At 44.5% G+C, this 16,999-nt stretch overlaps 1 protein-coding gene across 1 annotated transcript in view; it reads right to left on the reverse strand.

The window, feature by feature from the left end:
* Nucleotides 1-16,999, reverse strand: part of ralgapa2 (Ral GTPase activating protein catalytic subunit alpha 2) — an 83,797-nt gene that overhangs the window by 17,157 nt on the left and 49,641 nt on the right. The window contains exons 34-39 of the mRNA XM_070920697.1: nt 14,944-15,778; nt 14,175-14,246; nt 13,243-13,366; nt 12,967-13,122; nt 10,027-10,185; nt 8,334-8,461 (exon numbers count right to left, since the gene is read on the reverse strand). Of these exons, the coding sequence (XP_070776798.1) occupies nt 8,334-8,461; nt 10,027-10,185; nt 12,967-13,122; nt 13,243-13,366; nt 14,175-14,246; nt 14,944-15,778 (1,474 nt within the window). The remainder of the gene's footprint in view (nt 1-8,333; nt 8,462-10,026; nt 10,186-12,966; nt 13,123-13,242; nt 13,367-14,174; nt 14,247-14,943; nt 15,779-16,999) is intronic.

A 16,999-nucleotide genomic window follows, 5' to 3' on the forward strand; every position in this document is an offset into this window, starting at 1 on the left:
AGAGGCTATACATAACTAATGAAGATGTGTACACTACATTGAACAAAGGTAGTGAGAGCTGCTGTGTATCTAAACAGAGAGTGTTGGATAAGTGGATTTGTCCAGCACAAAGCTTTTCTTACATTTAAACCCCAACAATAAGAATACGCAGGATAAATGGTGGAAACACAGAGATGATGATCGTGCATTAATCATAATTCTAATGTTATACTGTACGGCAAAGATGCATTTAGTTTTTAAGATAACAGGAGCCCACAATTAGAATGTGTTGTGCCTGCGTCTGCAACCAACAATACTTTCTCTTTGTTCGACATCAAACTCAATATTATTACAGCCTGTTGCAGTGGAGAGACACAGGAAGATTTGGCCAATATTTCTCTTTCAGCCACAACCACCACTTGACAATGAAACACAGACTATCAATATTAACACATCAAAGGCTGCTTTCTGTAAGAAGAGGCAGACAATGCACAGCGATGCATACTTAAATGTTTTGTTTTTGTTATTGCTTTGTTTGCCTTGCCTTGTCTGTCAATGCAGAAAATTCCATTTAGTGCAAAAATGCAAATGCTGCGAGGCACAAGCACATCCTCTAAAAGAGAACAATGGCCACAGGCCAGCAGAGGAGCAGACACTGCCTTTGAACCATTTAAAGAGGCATTAATGTGCAACTTATAAATAATCAACTAATTCCTTCTTAAAAACAGCCAATTAAGTCTGTGACATTAAAAGCAACGTAGCCTTATGTAAAAAGAAAAAGAGCAATCCTAGTCTGTGAACAAAAAAAAGAGAATTGAAAATTCAATGGCCATTTAGGGACAAAGAAACCCAATAATGTCACAAGGTGTCCTCACAAGGGTCCCGCAAAACCCAGGGCCACATCAGAGACAAGGAGATTCCAGCGGAGAGCGATGAGTGACATTTCACTGACATTTCCCAGCAGCATTCAATGCAGGGCTATCTCAAGACGGCGTCAGAAATATCTATGGATATGCTTGCATGTGACACAGGCGTTAAGGGATGCGGGTTCTTTCAGGGGACGGCCTCAGCTCTGGAGCCGGTGATGAGGAGCATGGGCCCTGGGAGATTGAATGGTAATCACTGGAGCACAGATAATGGATGATTGAAGGCTCTTTCTACACCGCTGTTGGATTTCAATATCAGAGAGGCCCTAGAATTGGGATTCTTATCAGGGGCGGTGTGTCAAACAAAGGAGAGCTGAGCGTGAAATATGGGGTCCAACTCAGGCACACGACCACGGCGATTAGCACAAGGATAAAAAAGGCCGCACAAACAAAAGAGGGCAGCTTTGGCTGGACAAAGGGCTGTCCACTGCCTTGTAACAAGAGACACGGAAGGAAGAAGGGACATAACGGAAGGGAGAAAGTACTTGGTGGTAAAAGGAGGACAGGACAAGAGTTTTTGCTGAGATGACTGGAAGATGAATAGTGACAGAGCCAACTGTTAAAGAGTGTTCCAGATTCTCTGCTTCTGAAGAGGAATAATGGACCAGCAGGGATGAAATGCAATATACCCCGCCTCAAAGCCATTCATACACATCCAAACAAACACACATTACCATTCACATACACACTCGTACACACAAACACACATGGTGGCACGAGGCTTCACATCTCTGCCAAGTCCATCACAAAAAAACAAAACAAAAAAACAACAAAATTATTCCCATTTATCCCCGGATTCCAAGCGCTACAGCTTGCCAGGAAAGCTCATTAACCCTCCCTTCAAGAACCCTGAGACAAAAGAGGGGAAAACAAAACATAACTAATCAATGAGAACGCACCCATTGAGGAGGAGGAGGGGAGTGGGGACAAGAACACGCATCCATTTGGATAACCTGAGAGGGCTAACAGCTTTTGCTTTAGTGTTGCGCTGGCTGGCTACTGGGCGGAGAAAGAAAGTTCATTAATTAAACAGGGCTAGGGGGAACAGATGGAATGGCTAGCTGGATGCGTATCACTTAAAGCAGAAAGACAGGTTTTTACACCCGCACTAGAAGCACCACCACCACACATCAATCACAATGAGCACGTCTTCTTAACGGCAATGCAGTCGGTACTAGTCCAGTGGTGACACTGGGGTCAGGGTATTCTGGCTGATGGACAAAGACCAGCGACATAGCAGCAATTTCATTTTTTTGTTGATATTTAGGGAGGACATTTGTAGTTTTCTGGACAATCTCCCCAAGGGTATGGACTTGATTAGTGTTGAAACCCAAACCGACACAGTCAGTCATTCCTTTACATATTAGTAGCCAATCTGGGACGATTACTTATTGTTAGGCTTACATGTTTAAGTGTATGCAAAATATAATTCATGCAATGAAAGTCATGCTTTCCTCTTTGTCTGTTCAATCTGTGGGAATTGATTCTATTGAGCCTTAATTTAGGAGAAATAGGAGACTTTTCCTCAGAGGCAGCAGTATGACATAATTTGAAAACTGAAGCCTAAATGTTGTAGACATCAGAGATGCTATCAGGTATCAGTTTGTTATTACATTCATCAAAGTTAAAATTAATACCCAATTACGTATTTAGCGTAGCCCAACAACTTATAATTTCTACTGATGACATGTTTTTCATTTCTAATTTTAATGCCTGGCCTTTAGAAACAAAGCACAGAAAGCACCTACATTTGAATTTTTTTATGTACAGTACTTTGAGGATATTTAGTTTAGTTTAATTTGATTTTAGTGAAAATTCTGCACATGTAAGTCATAAATTCAATATTGCTGGGGAATTTAAATATATCCAAACACAGAAAATACTGCTATGCCCTATATTTGATATGGTCTTGTTCATGTTATTCTACCTGATACCCAGTTGGGAATGGGACAGAGAAGGCAAACCCACACAGAACTGGCAGTCTTGCTGGCTTTCACTTTGCCGCTCACAAACACACAGATGTCAGACATGAATGCATAACAGACGGAGAGAGGAGGGGAGGGGTGTGAGGGTGGGGGTTCAAGTTTAAAAATACACAGAGCATGACATTCTTTGGGTTACACTAGGCTATGTTGTTTCTACTAGTGCTATTTGAAAACTCCATGGTTTCTTATTATTTTATTACTGTATAAAAACAGGGTTATTTTGGCAGCTGAATGCTCCCTGACACCATATAATAATTCCTTAATAGTATATAATTAAATGTAGGAAAATAATCAAAATGTGGAAAATGCTGAATTAACCCAGCTGGACTCCAATTGCACTTGAAAGGAGCACTTCTATTAATTTGGGAGATAAAAAACAATCCCTATTTGTCAGAAAGGTTGCAGTTAAAACACATACAGGACGCACGGTGCAAACAAATGCATAAACACATCCAAACACACAAAGCATGATGCTTTTGTAATATCAGAGGCACTACAAAATATAGGCAGCTTCCGTATACATACAAACAGGCACAACAGTTTGACACCAGCAGTGTGTGTACGCTACCCCAGGAGGGGCTCTGGGTCCCTGCTGTTGGCCGTCTGGTTTCACGCCTGCTCTACCTGTGTTTAAAAGGGGCGGCCCCCATGAAGCTCAGACCTCAGAGTGCAGGCTGGGCTGGGCTGGGCTGGGCCCCCAGGGCTTTCAGGGTGTGGGTACCATGCAGCGGACGCCTTTTGTTACAGGCTGGGTGGCAAGAGGAGGAGGAACTGATGTGGGGGGGTGGAGGTAAAAAAAAAAAAAGAGTAATGCTATGAGTCATTCTGCATTAGCAGCAGGGGAGGGAGACAGGGAGAGGGGGAGTGGATGAGGGGGGGTGAAGGGAGAGAATACTTTTGCATGTTGTATGAAGCTAGACGCCATATGCCATCCGAGCTGGGCTGCCTCCTGAGTCAGGGCTCTTGGTTTGACAGGCCTGTGCTTGCCCCCTCCTCACCCCCAAAGCTACCCCCTTTTCCCCCAACTAACACCCTCCTCCCTCTAGGCCTTCGTAGGCTCCAGCAATGGGCAAGGCAATTGCTTTGGTTGTGCATGGACTGCGCTCTGTGTATTTGTGTGTGTGTTGGGGGGGGGGTACTCAGTGATCTGAACACATCGGACATTGTCGCGAGTCCCGGCAGGAACAGCTGGTCAGCTGGAGAGAAGGGTGGGAGGGGGTAGGGATAAGGAGGGGGAAGAGATGGGAGGCAGTGCGCTACACTGATAATGGGATTAGGTTAAAACATTCAGTGGGGGAGAGACCCCTCCTCTCTGTGTAGCCCCCAAAATACTGCGTAAACTCTCAACCGCTCCATCAAAGCCAATGCCAGCCTCTACCCAAACCACCCTGGCCAAGTCCAAGCAGGGACACTTCAACTCAGAAATGGCCCCTAACCCAACCCCCAACTACCAACCCACCCACAATAGCCAACTGCCTCCATCTAAAAAGGCTTGAATCCAGTCATACGGATACACTACTAGATAGTTAACACACATTGCGCGACAAGTCGATGTGATTTCTTAAGCCTCCCTTTGAGAATTTACTGTATATTACAAATGACTTGGGGCATTGGACCTTTTTCTTGGTCAGCCCTGTTTTCCATAAACAGGAAGTTGGCTAGTTATACTCATATCAGCTCAGACCATTACATGAATCCAGCACACAATGACTAGCTTGGCGTCTCACTGTGCCCAGTCAAGCACTGTGTTCCACAGTGATATAGACTGCTGAGTATTATCTATGAGACTGCCGACAGTTATGGCACAACAGCTGGCAAATTAGACCTATCAACGATGCTAAATAATTCATGTGAGACAACACTAACATGGCAGATCCTATTCATGACATCCTATCATGTATACAGGCGCACTTTCATCTCCGCTAGGTGAGGAATCTTACAGTATACAAAAGAACGCACTGCCGTCTGACAAAGACACAGTGAGAGTGGGACAATAACTTGCTCAGAAGGGGTGTGAGAATATGTCACTGTCAATGCACTGACTGTAATAATTATGATGGCGTCTGGGGGGGTGGTGCAGCAAAAGCACACAAAAGGAGTGCATACAGGGTATCATATCCATTATGTTTTCAGTATACATCCATTGAAATGATGTACATCTCGTTTCCAGTGGAGCTGGGGGACTGTACATATGTTCACATGAGCCTGTGAGGGAACATGACAGACTTCAGCAGCACTCTGGGCTCCACTGAAAGGATCATGCCTCCCTCTCTTCTTTCTGCTACTGCACACAGATACAGACACAGACACAGACACACACACAGACACACACACACACACAGACACACACACACACACACACACACACACCACCTAAAAGCCTGGCTCGCATGACTGGCGATGGGCAGAAACAGATTATGGTTATTGATCGCTGCCTGGAGATGGATCTGTGTGTGTGTGTGTGTGTGTGTGTGTGTGTGTGTGTGTGTGTGTGTGTGTGTGTGTTTATGTGTGTGTCAGAGCAGAGGATGGGGACTAAGGGCAGTGTGCAAAAACTATTGATTCTGTCCAGTAGGGAGGCTATGTCTCTGAATCAAGGTCAGTTCTGCACTGTCTCACCTATTACAAACTTGCCATCTCCCCAACACACACGCAGACAGTTTTTACCCTTAACAATACCCCCATCACAAAGAGTGATGGACGGCACATCAAACTCAAGTGCTTGTTGAAGAGAAAAACGAATCCCAGCTTCTGGATGAAGACATTATTCTACACTGACAGTATGAAGGATCTTCATCATACAGTAAATGGCAGCAGACAGCAAAGCCATCCAGTAACAGGCTGGGTTCAGGTGACAAAAACAAAGTCATTGTCTCCTTCAAGCCAATATGTCATCCACTGTGTGCATGCAATGATGAGTACCATTAACTCTGTTGCTGATGAATCAATAAAAAGAAATCTGAAGTTGTTTTAGATTGAACATTTTGTGGTCACAATTATTCAAAATGCAGCTGTGAAGGGTGGACTAGTTGCAGACGATACACTTAGAACACACAAAGCCAGACCAGCTGCATTTTCCATCAGGCACATAAATAATAGATGATACATTATGAGTTGTCCGTGAGAGGCTTGTGATATGATGTCTATGAGGCCATGGTTGTGTCTTGACAGAAGAAATTGACACAAACTCTGACTGACAATGAGAGCTGGGCACTGTATAAGAGAACAAATGTAACTACACAGATTTCACAAATCAGAGATGGAGGAAAAGGAGAGAGGGAGAGACAGAGGATGTGATGAGGAGAAAGGCAGCAAGGGGGGAGTATCTATCTGAAAACACTCTTGTAGCCTATCTGTTTGTGTATTTTCTGAAAATGTTGCTGGTGGTCATTTTTCAATATCAAATCCTATTAGCCTGAGAGATCCTGTGAGCGTTGCGGCAGACTGCTGGAGTCCTCTCAAGCCTTGTGACAGAGCGAGAGAGGGGGCCGCAGTGCCATACTGGCCTTTTATCTGGACGCATGGGGGTCATATAGCTTCTCTTTGAAGGCATATTCAACTAATTACCTTGGAGAGTGGCCTCACAGGCAGAGAGCAGACTGTGGTGCTGTTAAGACATTGTGAAGGGGTAAACTAAGGATGAGGATTTTCATCACGCACAAAAAAAATACAGATCACAGAAAAAAAAAGATTGAGTCATTGTTCCAATCTGTAAAAGATGAAGAGCCGTATAACCTGAGAAGATGGAAGAATGATGACTGGAGAGGGAAAAGTGCAAAAGGCTGGTATAATACAACAGCAAATCCAGTGATAAAAACATATAAGAGTAACTCCACTGCCACTCAACACTTTCGTTTATGGTTCATGCCATTGCTCAGGACATTCTGTGATACCAATTCTCTTAAAGTCTAAAAACTTGGTTAACACTTGCACATGGCATACACCAAGTGGAATGTTTTGGCAATTCATTCGTTTGTTTAGCATTGCCTCTTTCCTCACAAGCTCTCTAGCTTGACAGAAAAACAGCAGAAAAAACAGACATGCAGATACTAATGCTGGCAGTGTGCTTTGCCTGGCACATTCATTCATCTCCTCTCTTGGAGTGCGTGAGGCCTGGCAGCCTATCAGTGCCAGAACTCCAGAGGCAGCGCTTATCTCCTCTCATAGATCATGCCTTTGTGCTGTCTGCTTCTCTGCTAAGGAATGCCAGGTAAGGCTTTTGTGGCCCAGCACAGGCCCGGTACTGTCCCAAACACCCCCCACTCCCTAAGGCTCACAGAGGCAGGCAGGCCTGCGGCTGGCCCCCCTCTGGCACACTGGGCTAATTCACTTGGCGTCGGGTAACAGACATCTGTCACTCAGGATGCCCCCGGGGACACACAGACAAGGCCTGATATAGGGGTGGGGGGGCCAGGGGATGTGATGCACTGTGCAACGCAAACAGGCAGACACATACTTACACACACCCAACTGTAAACATACACAGGGTGTGTTGTAGTGTAATTAAACACCAAAATGCTTTGTTGTGAACGGCTAAGACACAAGCACTTGATAATAATTTAAAAACAACAACAACAACTTTTTTTAATATGTCAATGTCTTAAAAACAATAGACACTAGCCTTCCACCCAAATGAAACCTCCTTGGGGGAGGTTTCTATAGCAACCGCCAGAGGGGCAGCGTGGTTCTGGTGAGGCGGTGCCGTACATGCTGTCCGAGGAGGAGTAGGGTGTTAAGGGAGATCAGGTTTCCCCCTCCAGGGGCCATCCCAACCCTGCCCCCCCATCTCACCCCCCAACTCTGTGCTGCTGGCATTCACATGCTAATTCATCTCCATTGGTGATTACACTCCCTTTAAACCAACTGACAACTACAGCTGGAGTCAGGCTCTTAACGGCACACTGTTGGATGGATGGGTGGAGGGATGAGAGTGAGTGCGTGTGTGTATGTCTGTATGCACTTGGGTGCATTTGCTGAGGGTGCTCTTATTTTGGCTCTCCCTGGGCTCCATAAAACGGTAGTGATAGATGATGACACATTATCTGTGCTCCCGCCCAAAACAGCCCCACACAACCTCCCATGATGCTCCAGGCTGTGAAACAGCCCCAGCCTAATAGCTGTATGTAAATCAGCCAGCCCATAAAGATCAGTGTCAGCACTCAGCTGTGTACGTTGGCTGATGTGACAAGCACGCCACATGTCTCAATGAATTTACCCAAATGGGCCACTGGTGGTGCTGAAAAATGTAAGCTCAGTGGTGTTAAACATCTAATGAAATCATTCTAAAAATATTGCTAAATGTATGATCATAACCTTAATGGTCTCAGCTGTATGGGTAATCAATGGTTGTTTTTTTCCAAGTTGTTGCATTCCTCTGATGAGCCATCCCTGTACGGGATAGTGAACAGAAGATGAAGCAGAAGGCATGAGGAATAAAGGATACAAACTCTGGTAGAGAGTCAGCCGGGACTTGACAGCTCTGCTGGCATTGATACAGGTGGCCCGCACCAAGCTTGGCAGCAGCGTCCCAGTGATGATGGCGCCATTAAACAGAGGCCCAAAGAAAGGAACCTGATGAAGTTTGAAGAGAGAAAAAAAGAATAAGAACATGAGGCAACAAAACTTCCACATTGATCCAAAGTTAATTTGGCCGGTGTCCTGTCATTGTATATGTAAGAGCCCCAAAATTAGAAAGGGTTGATTAAAAATCTTTTTGTTCTTTTTTTAGCCGTTTCTCCATCTGTTTAGGGCAAGGGTTCAAGTTGAAATTGGATTTTTACCCAACTTTGCATGACAACCACACATATCTAATGCGAATCAATGTTAGGTAAATGAAATTAAAATGACAATCAATACAAAACAATGCCCTCATATTGAGCTACCGAACAAATACAAAGGGGCAATATGCATTTTAGCGGCAGCGTGTGAGTGTGTGTGGGTACACGCGTCTGTTCATGCATATTGGAAGGGGGCCCTTAATCACTGAAGCTCAATGGTCGTTGACCTGGAAGTTGACGTGAATGTCAAAGTCTCTCCAAAAGGTCCTGCTGTCTTCAACTTGGTAGTTCAGCTAGTATAATAACCAGTCAAACCATACGATAAATGCATTTTAATCAGGAATGACACATACCATGCCAGAAAACTGAGGTGACACTGTGTAAACTATCACCAGAAACCTGAGTAGATAGCTTTACAGGTTCTTTGAGGTAGAAGCAATACAAGCTGTATAATTGTGGAACAATTTGCTGGCTTGCATTGGGTGGGGTAAGTTGGGGGGAATAACACTGTGCTTTGGCTGTAGAAACCCTCTACTGGGTTGTGGCTCATTTGTGGACCGTCTGCAACCATTGAAGTATTAAACTTAATGCACTCTTGTCTTTGTGTATTTCTGGGTAAGTTGTCATACTCCTCTTATTATTTACCTTGTTAAGTTTAATTGTCCAACAGATTGTTACTATGATCATGTCTACTGGTAATAAAGATTATCTGTAAAAGAGTGGGGCTGTTGCTGTGCCCTGGGCTGTTCTAATAAAGCTAAAAAGTGAGACTCTATTGTTTCTTGCATTATACTATGTATTTCTCAGTCATCTACCTGAAAAATGACTTGTCTGAAAGACAAAATTAAAGATAATCAATGTCTTAACAGTGAGGAATACAAACCAGATTATATTATGGAAATGCCTTTTCATCTGAATAACTTTCATATATAAAATATTGTGGATTTATCAGACAAAGACATTTCACTATCTTCTGGAAGGCCACACATCGAGTGCAGTACTACAGAGTGGGCAAGATGAAAGGTAGCCAAGAAAGGACAGTAACCATCTCTGAGAGCACATACCCACAGTGTGGGTAATAATGCACTGCTGGAGTCGGGGAAACTGAGAGCCTTCAGACAGAAACCACAACAGGAGAAAGAACCTATAAAACTCGTAGTAAAATCTGAATAGGAAGCAAAGAGAAGGGACTGCTTTAACTCAATAAGAGACTGGAAATTAGTACAGTGCTGAAAATAGCCTGCATGGTTTTCTTGCTTATTGTGCCTGGAAAATAAGACACTAAAGCAGCTGATTAAAAAATATATTGTCATGTAATTGTAATATAATGTCACATGCAATAACAGTAAAATGGTTTACCTGTGGTTTCTTCATGATCTGGATGAAATACATGTGGTTCTTCATCGGATAGATGATAATCAGCACGTCTCCAAAGTCAGTTGGGATGATGCCACGTCGGTAGTCCCTGGTGTGCTCTGACCACACTATGTGCACCTCGTCATTTCCCAGGTGTCGCAGCTGCCAAACAAACAAAATCAGTCTAATCAAGTGCCTGGCGAGTGCAGGTAATTTTCATCCGTATGGTCATGATGACAGGAACACAAATTTAGTGAGATTCGGGCATGTCAGCGGGTTTATCCAGTCAGTACGTTAGGCCCACATCACCTCTAGCTGAGGAGTGAACTGAGGTGTAGGAAGTATGTAAAAGGAGAGGACTGATAATAGAACTTACTGCTGACGGATTAGAAAATAAATACTAAAGTACTGTAACTGGCTTTTATCACTGCTTTCAGCATTATTTTATTTCACGTTTTATTCCGTTATAAGCACCGTTGGTGTACCCTAAAGATAAAATGCAGCAGGTGCAAGAGCAAGGTGACGGCTTACAGCTCAATCACAAACTTTGTTTGAAAACAATGCCTTAAATAGGGGTCTGGATTTAACTATTTTTATAGTTTTTTCATTACAAATTCAAATTGCAAACACAAAATGCACAAAATTGAGCATTTCAAAACCAAATAATTCAAATCCAATTAACTTTCCCCATCAGAGACTAAATTGCTTCCCATTTCCACTCTATTCACAAACACAAATGAAACTGGGCAGGACAAGAAGATACACTTAAATGACAGGAAATTGGCTGATGCTAGGTCGAAATAGGTAAACAGCTTTCCCCTTCCTAAAGTAAAACAGATGGACACAGCTACATCATATTCTCCGACAAGTGTGGATCACTTATTAGCTGGTAGTCCAGTGATGTTTTCTGGGGTATCATGGACACTGAAAAGTGAGCCTCTACTCAGAGGAAAACATCTGCCAATGTACTGTGGGCCTAATGAGCCATTAAGAAACATGCCCTCGCCACCAAAAATGCAATTAGCACATTCTATTATAAGCCCTTAATTATGGTAATACGGTAATCTTAAACAAATCCACGGCATGCTGATTACTGGAGCTCGCCAGTTCAGTCTGTCTGTCCAAGGATCAGCAGGTACCAACCAGGTCAGTCACTGGGACAATTTCAGAGAAAATGTTGAATATGCATTTGCGGTAGACAATCAACACTGGGATGTTAATTTGGGTTAAGATATTAGCATTTGGATGAGCTTAATCACAAGTTTAATGAGGATGCTTATGCTCTAGTCAATCATCTTCTGCACCAATCTATTTACTCCCTTGTTAATCTCATCCAAATGTTTGAGACTTCTTTAATAAAATGTGATTCAAGTCAAAGGCTCTTGTCCAATTAGCCCTCTTTGACCTCCCACCCAGCCAATGGGCCTCACACACACAGAGACTGCAGACCAGAGGACCCCAGAACACAAGAGACTCCTTATAAAAACAACCTGCAGCAGCCCAGTTAAGCTGAGGTGCCTGGGGCTGAATGTGATAGCTAAGGCACCCGTCTATCTCCTTCTCTTTCACAGACACACACATACACACACACACGCGGTCTACATGGCCTGACCCCAACCCTGCAGGTCGCATCTATAACCGCATTACTGAAGCCAGCTGCTACTGCTGCAGCCTGCACTGCCCTAAAACCCACAATTGGATTGAGGAATTCATGGTTTTCTCTCTTTTCTTTTTGGTTTAGCCGTCCCCCCCCCCCCCCCCCCTATCGTCTTCAAACGGGCAATCTGCCCAGCGAGAGTTCCCCCATCCGCCGCTTCCCTGCAGTATGCCTCTATGGTTACAGGCAGCAAAGTGGGTGACTGCTGGACTAAAAGTGTTATTTCTAAATTGACAGGGAAACATCCTACTTGGATACAGACGAAGCCTGTTTCTCATTCCAATTCTTCATACCATTTTCTCTTCTCGCTGCCACCCCCATCTTTTTCTGAAGCATCCGTGCACGCAGCCAGCCTGCCAATTTCTGTGCTGTCTCTGGCTGGTGTGGAGATCTGTGCAAGGTTAGCATGAGCAATTACAGAAGTTCCCGGTGAAATGAATGGAAGTGGAGTGGCAGCACACTCCACTGTGGGCATGGCCGCCCCTCCAGCGCCACACTCTGGCCGACCAAAGTCAGAGTTTTTACTCAGTCTAACTAATTTTTTCGGTCACTAAGCACAGGTTCAAGATGGCTTTTGGAATGAGTAAGGGGGTTATTTGTGAAGCGGAGAGGGAGGAGATCTGTGGAGGGCTGGAGGGGGGTTGGATATGAGGAGAGCCTGATGAATTTCCCTTCTCAGTAGGGTACTGTATGAGAAGATTGGCAGCACGGGCAGGGGCCTTGCAGCTCATTTCTTCGTGCTAACTGCTACTGGTGCACTACAGCTCAGAATCCCACTGCAGAACCCAATCGATCGCTCCTGTGGCGGCAGCAGGAATTGGATAAAAGGATCCTGCCGGCATCCGGCCGGCGCCTGCCCTAGCAGGGAGAGCTAATGGCTGAATCCAGGCCCTGGTCACAGCACACAGGGAGGGGGGCAGGGGCTAGCAGAATCATAGTCATTACCACAGCGGCACATGCCCTCTCTTCACTCACGCGCCTGCGACTCTCTACTCCTCAGGCCTGCCTGGCCAGGGTCACTAATCAATGCCCGCACTCTGGAGTCACACCTCCTGATCACAGCTTAACACAGAGCTGAAGGCTACAACAACATACTGCTATGGGCAGGCAGGACTGTGTAGCCATTTCACTGCATCAAACAGGCATTTTCTCTTTTTTATATACGACTCGACGAGGTGTGCAATTAATACAAAACTATAATCCAAATGTCATGGACAGGCAGGGATTGCCAAAATGCATCACAACACATGATAAAAACAATCATAAACACAAACAGGACTTTTTACCTTTTTGGTGAGGCAGTCATCAGAATCAGATGGCATACGAGTGGAGACGTGGAAGATGGCTTCCACGGTGGAGGTAGCATAGTAAGGAGCTGTTAGACCTGTGCTGCCATTCCTCTGAAGGCCACCCATAAAGCCACAGTGTGTGGCCAGGTCCACCTGAGGGATACATGTACAATTTAGCGTGTTCTGAGTGTGCCTGTAAATCTGTGTGTACATGTTTAGGCTGCATCTGTGGATACAGAGGGTGTGTTGATTTGAGGGTGTGGTTGTCAGCACCTCCCATCCCAGTCCAGACACAAAGTCTTCATAGGCCTGGCTGCCTGCACTGTTTGACAAGATGGAGCACTTGTCCTCTTGGCCCTCTCCAATGTAGAACACAGCAATCTTGTGTGTCTCTCGACTACAGAACAACAACATATAGTAGCCAATATTAAAAGAACAACATCAAAGCAGGCAATTTTGTGAACACAACCGAACTTGAAAAGCTTCTCACTACTCTAACCACTTCAGGTGAAGATGCTTTGAAATGTGAATCCAATGACTCAAAACAATACACCTTGCTCATCAAGGTAAATTGTGTGTGTAAGTCTAATTTAGTTGAATAAAATCAGGAAAGCAGAATTTGAAAAAAGCCAAGTTTGTCTGCAATTTTTTCCCACTATCTCTCCAGCTCTAACATAATTTAAAAAAAAGAATGGCAGCAACCCCCCCCCACCTCTACTTTTCCTGTTGCCATGGCAGTACATCATGCTGGGGTAGATTTAGGGCACTTTGCATGCTTGTGCACAGGTTGTTATTGCCCAACCAAGTCTGGCCATCTGGGAGAATGAGGTCCAATCCTGAGGGAATTCTTTAATAAGCTCCTGTCATTAGCAATGTGTGGCGTACTTATTGATTGGACTAAGAGAGACACAGTAAGAGAAGGACAGCCAGAGTTCCAGGGCTATGATCAGCACAAGATGGTTAAATTAGAAAATCATGGGGGAGGAAGCGAGGGATGAGGTAATATAATGCTGCTTTGAGCAACTGTTTGACTCATAACCAGTTATATTTCACTTCTGCAGCGACAGGTTTACCATAGTGCAGCAGTGACAGTTTGACAATTAGCAGAGGGCACTAAATCATAGATAACACTGTGTGTTCATTGGTATCTTTCTACAGGACACAACATGATATAAAATTCCAGTATGAACTTATAAAGGCATTACCACTGCCTGGAGTCCAAGTTCTTCAGTTCCCTTAAGAGTTTGGAGTTTTTCTTCAATAAATGGAAACTTTTCCTGTTTGACAAAAACAGTCTTGATTAGACATGATACAATGATCAATTCTGTTTATAAAACACAATTCATGAAACTGCCATGCTAGCCAAAATGAACAGCCATTTGAAAAAGTGGTATAATCTACTAGCATACTGTCAAAAAAAAAAAAAACTGTTGTCAACCAACATTTTGTTTTTTCAGTCAAGATTAACAAAGGCAAAAAAGCCACAGGTGCAAACAGCAATCTCCTACTAGCTGTGTGCGCGTTGCACCATCACCATTAAGAGGTGTAAGCTTTTAATTTGCGGGGAAGCACTGCAAAGATGTTGCTCTGCAAGGTAGACCTTAGTGAAAACAGCTGGGCACTTTTACCCTGTGGAGAGGAGATTAAGACACTCCAGACTCCAGTGTGCTTTTAACTTTGCTCTTTCTCTCTTTGAGTAACGAGCCAACAGCTGAGTTACTTTGAGGATGAAGGAAGTAACTTGGGTTCAAAAACAGTATTAGACTGCGGAGGTTATAACACAGCTTTGAGTTTTATTTTCTCTATCATACTAGCTACATTTAAGAGGTGGTTTGACTGAATGATGAAGAGAGACAAATAAGCAATAGCCCCCTATATGACTTACAACCCCACTTTCCTCCATTTGTCTCTTTCTTACTCTAGTATAGTACAAACCAGACCAATGATTGTAGCCAATTTCAGTTGGTAGACTACCTGCGGTCCCAAGAGTTCATGCCAAGGTCATTAAGCAGCAGCCGGCAGAAGTAGAAAGGAGCTTTTGGTTCCTGGTGGGAGGGTTCCCTCTGGCAGTCGGCCCGAAAGCTTACATCAGCATCCCACCTCCTCACTTGCTCCTCCTCTTGCTGAGTCTGACGCAGAATGGCCTCCAGGATGGCGTTCTCTTGCTCTAGGTTCATGCCATGGGGTGAGGGGGCTGGCTGGTTGAGCCTCAGTTGTGCATGTGGCAGGCATTCTGGGCTTGTGTGACCCAGGTCCTCCAAAAGCTTATCCAGAATATCTACCTCTTCCTCCTCACAGCGGTCAGACAGGGAGTCAGAGACTGAGCAATGGTTTTTGTACGGCCCCTTTGTTGGAGATTTGGGCTGGTTTATGCTGTGAGCGACAGTAGTGGTAGTAGAAGGAGGGCGGTCGACTGCATTAAAAACTCCCGCATCAACAGAGTCTTCCTGGGTGGTGCAGTAGAGGATTGCGCCATCCCACGAGTATTTGCCCGAGATGTCCCGGACAATGACACGCACTTGGGAGGAAGGCTGGGGGGGCTGTCCGACAGAGGGGGTCTCAGCGGGGATCTGCAGGTAGGACACCAGCGTGCTATCATTGAAGACAAACAGCTGCAGGTTGGGGCTTTTGAAGACCTCGGACGACAGCTCGGACGACTCCACATACGGGTTGTCGTGATTTTCGCTCACTAGGCTATGGAGAAGGGCGGGGCCACCGCTCAGAGGATGGTGGCCCAGATGATTCACCAGGTGAGTCATGACCATCCGCGCTGTCAGGGGGATCAGCTCCATGTTCCGACGGCGCTTTTCTGGTGGAAGAATGAGGGCGGGAGGATAAAAATACTGAGAGCAGCTCTGAAGGAAAATACACGTGAGAAAGTGTAAAATGTGATCAGCGGTTAAAGTTACTGATGGGTGTAAAGAAAGCTGCACATGAGGCTACCTTTCATAATACATCCAACACCCCGCATTTGTGTGTAGACATGCTATCATCTCTGTTAGCTCTCTTTATACAAAGCCAAATCTCATTTATGATTACTAATAGGGGTAGTTTATTCATTTCTCACAATAGCTTGGCCAGCACACCTAAGTAGGTAGCGTCTAATCATGAGACACAACTTTGAAAAGCCCATTGAGTCTTCTTACAATGCACAAACGTCGAGAATGGCTGAGTGCTAATGAGAACCACCATCTTTACAGGCTGCTTAATAGGACTCTACTTAGTGAATTGCATTTATGTAAATGCACAGGTTTTTTACTCCCAAGTGAAAGGCATGCTGTGCTTTATTCTGCAGGGATGTGGGAAAAACAAGAAGATGTACTCTTGCATTGTGACAGTGCTATCAATACCATCATCCCCCATCAAAGTGGAGAAAGCTCTTTAGAAAGCAGGCCAAGCTGCATTAGAGATGCGCTGGCCCTTTGATGTGACTTGATCAATATGAGGTGGGGGCATGAATATAACTAGGCCGGCACTCTTTGGTTTGCCCTTTTGATAGTGTTTTGTTATTTATACTAAGACTCTGTGCAGCTGTACACCAAAAAGCAGAGGTGTGGTGAAATTTTCCAGGCAAAAGCTACTGTTCAAATTTCTTACATTGTTTCATATGCACTCTGCATTTGGGCTCTGAGGACTTTTCAGAAGTTGAGGACATGAGGGAGAGAGGGGAATACATTGCCTAATGGAATCACAAGGTCACAAAAAAGAAAGACATTTTTTTTATCTAAACCCAATAATGGGTCTTCTCTCTAGGGCTGAGTACTAATGTGCACATTCCATTCGCTGTGATGGTTGATTTCCTTTTCGTATTTTTAAGAAGATATTGACATTTAATGGAGAGGCTCCAAATGGATGGGCTACTTAGAGTTTGCTTTTCCATGTAACCTTTTTTTTGATTTTTTTTTTTTTTGATTTTTTTTGGGGAGGGGGGGGGGCGTAATATGTCTCTGTGGTCATGCAGTGGTGCATCAAAGCGTGATCAGAGATAGTCATCAGGATATAAACTATGATGTGACAGCTGACAGCCACC

Source organism: Enoplosus armatus, chromosome 15 (assembly GCF_043641665.1).
Source record: "Enoplosus armatus isolate fEnoArm2 chromosome 15, fEnoArm2.hap1, whole genome shotgun sequence".
Lineage (NCBI taxonomy): Eukaryota > Metazoa > Chordata > Actinopteri > Centrarchiformes > Enoplosidae > Enoplosus > Enoplosus armatus.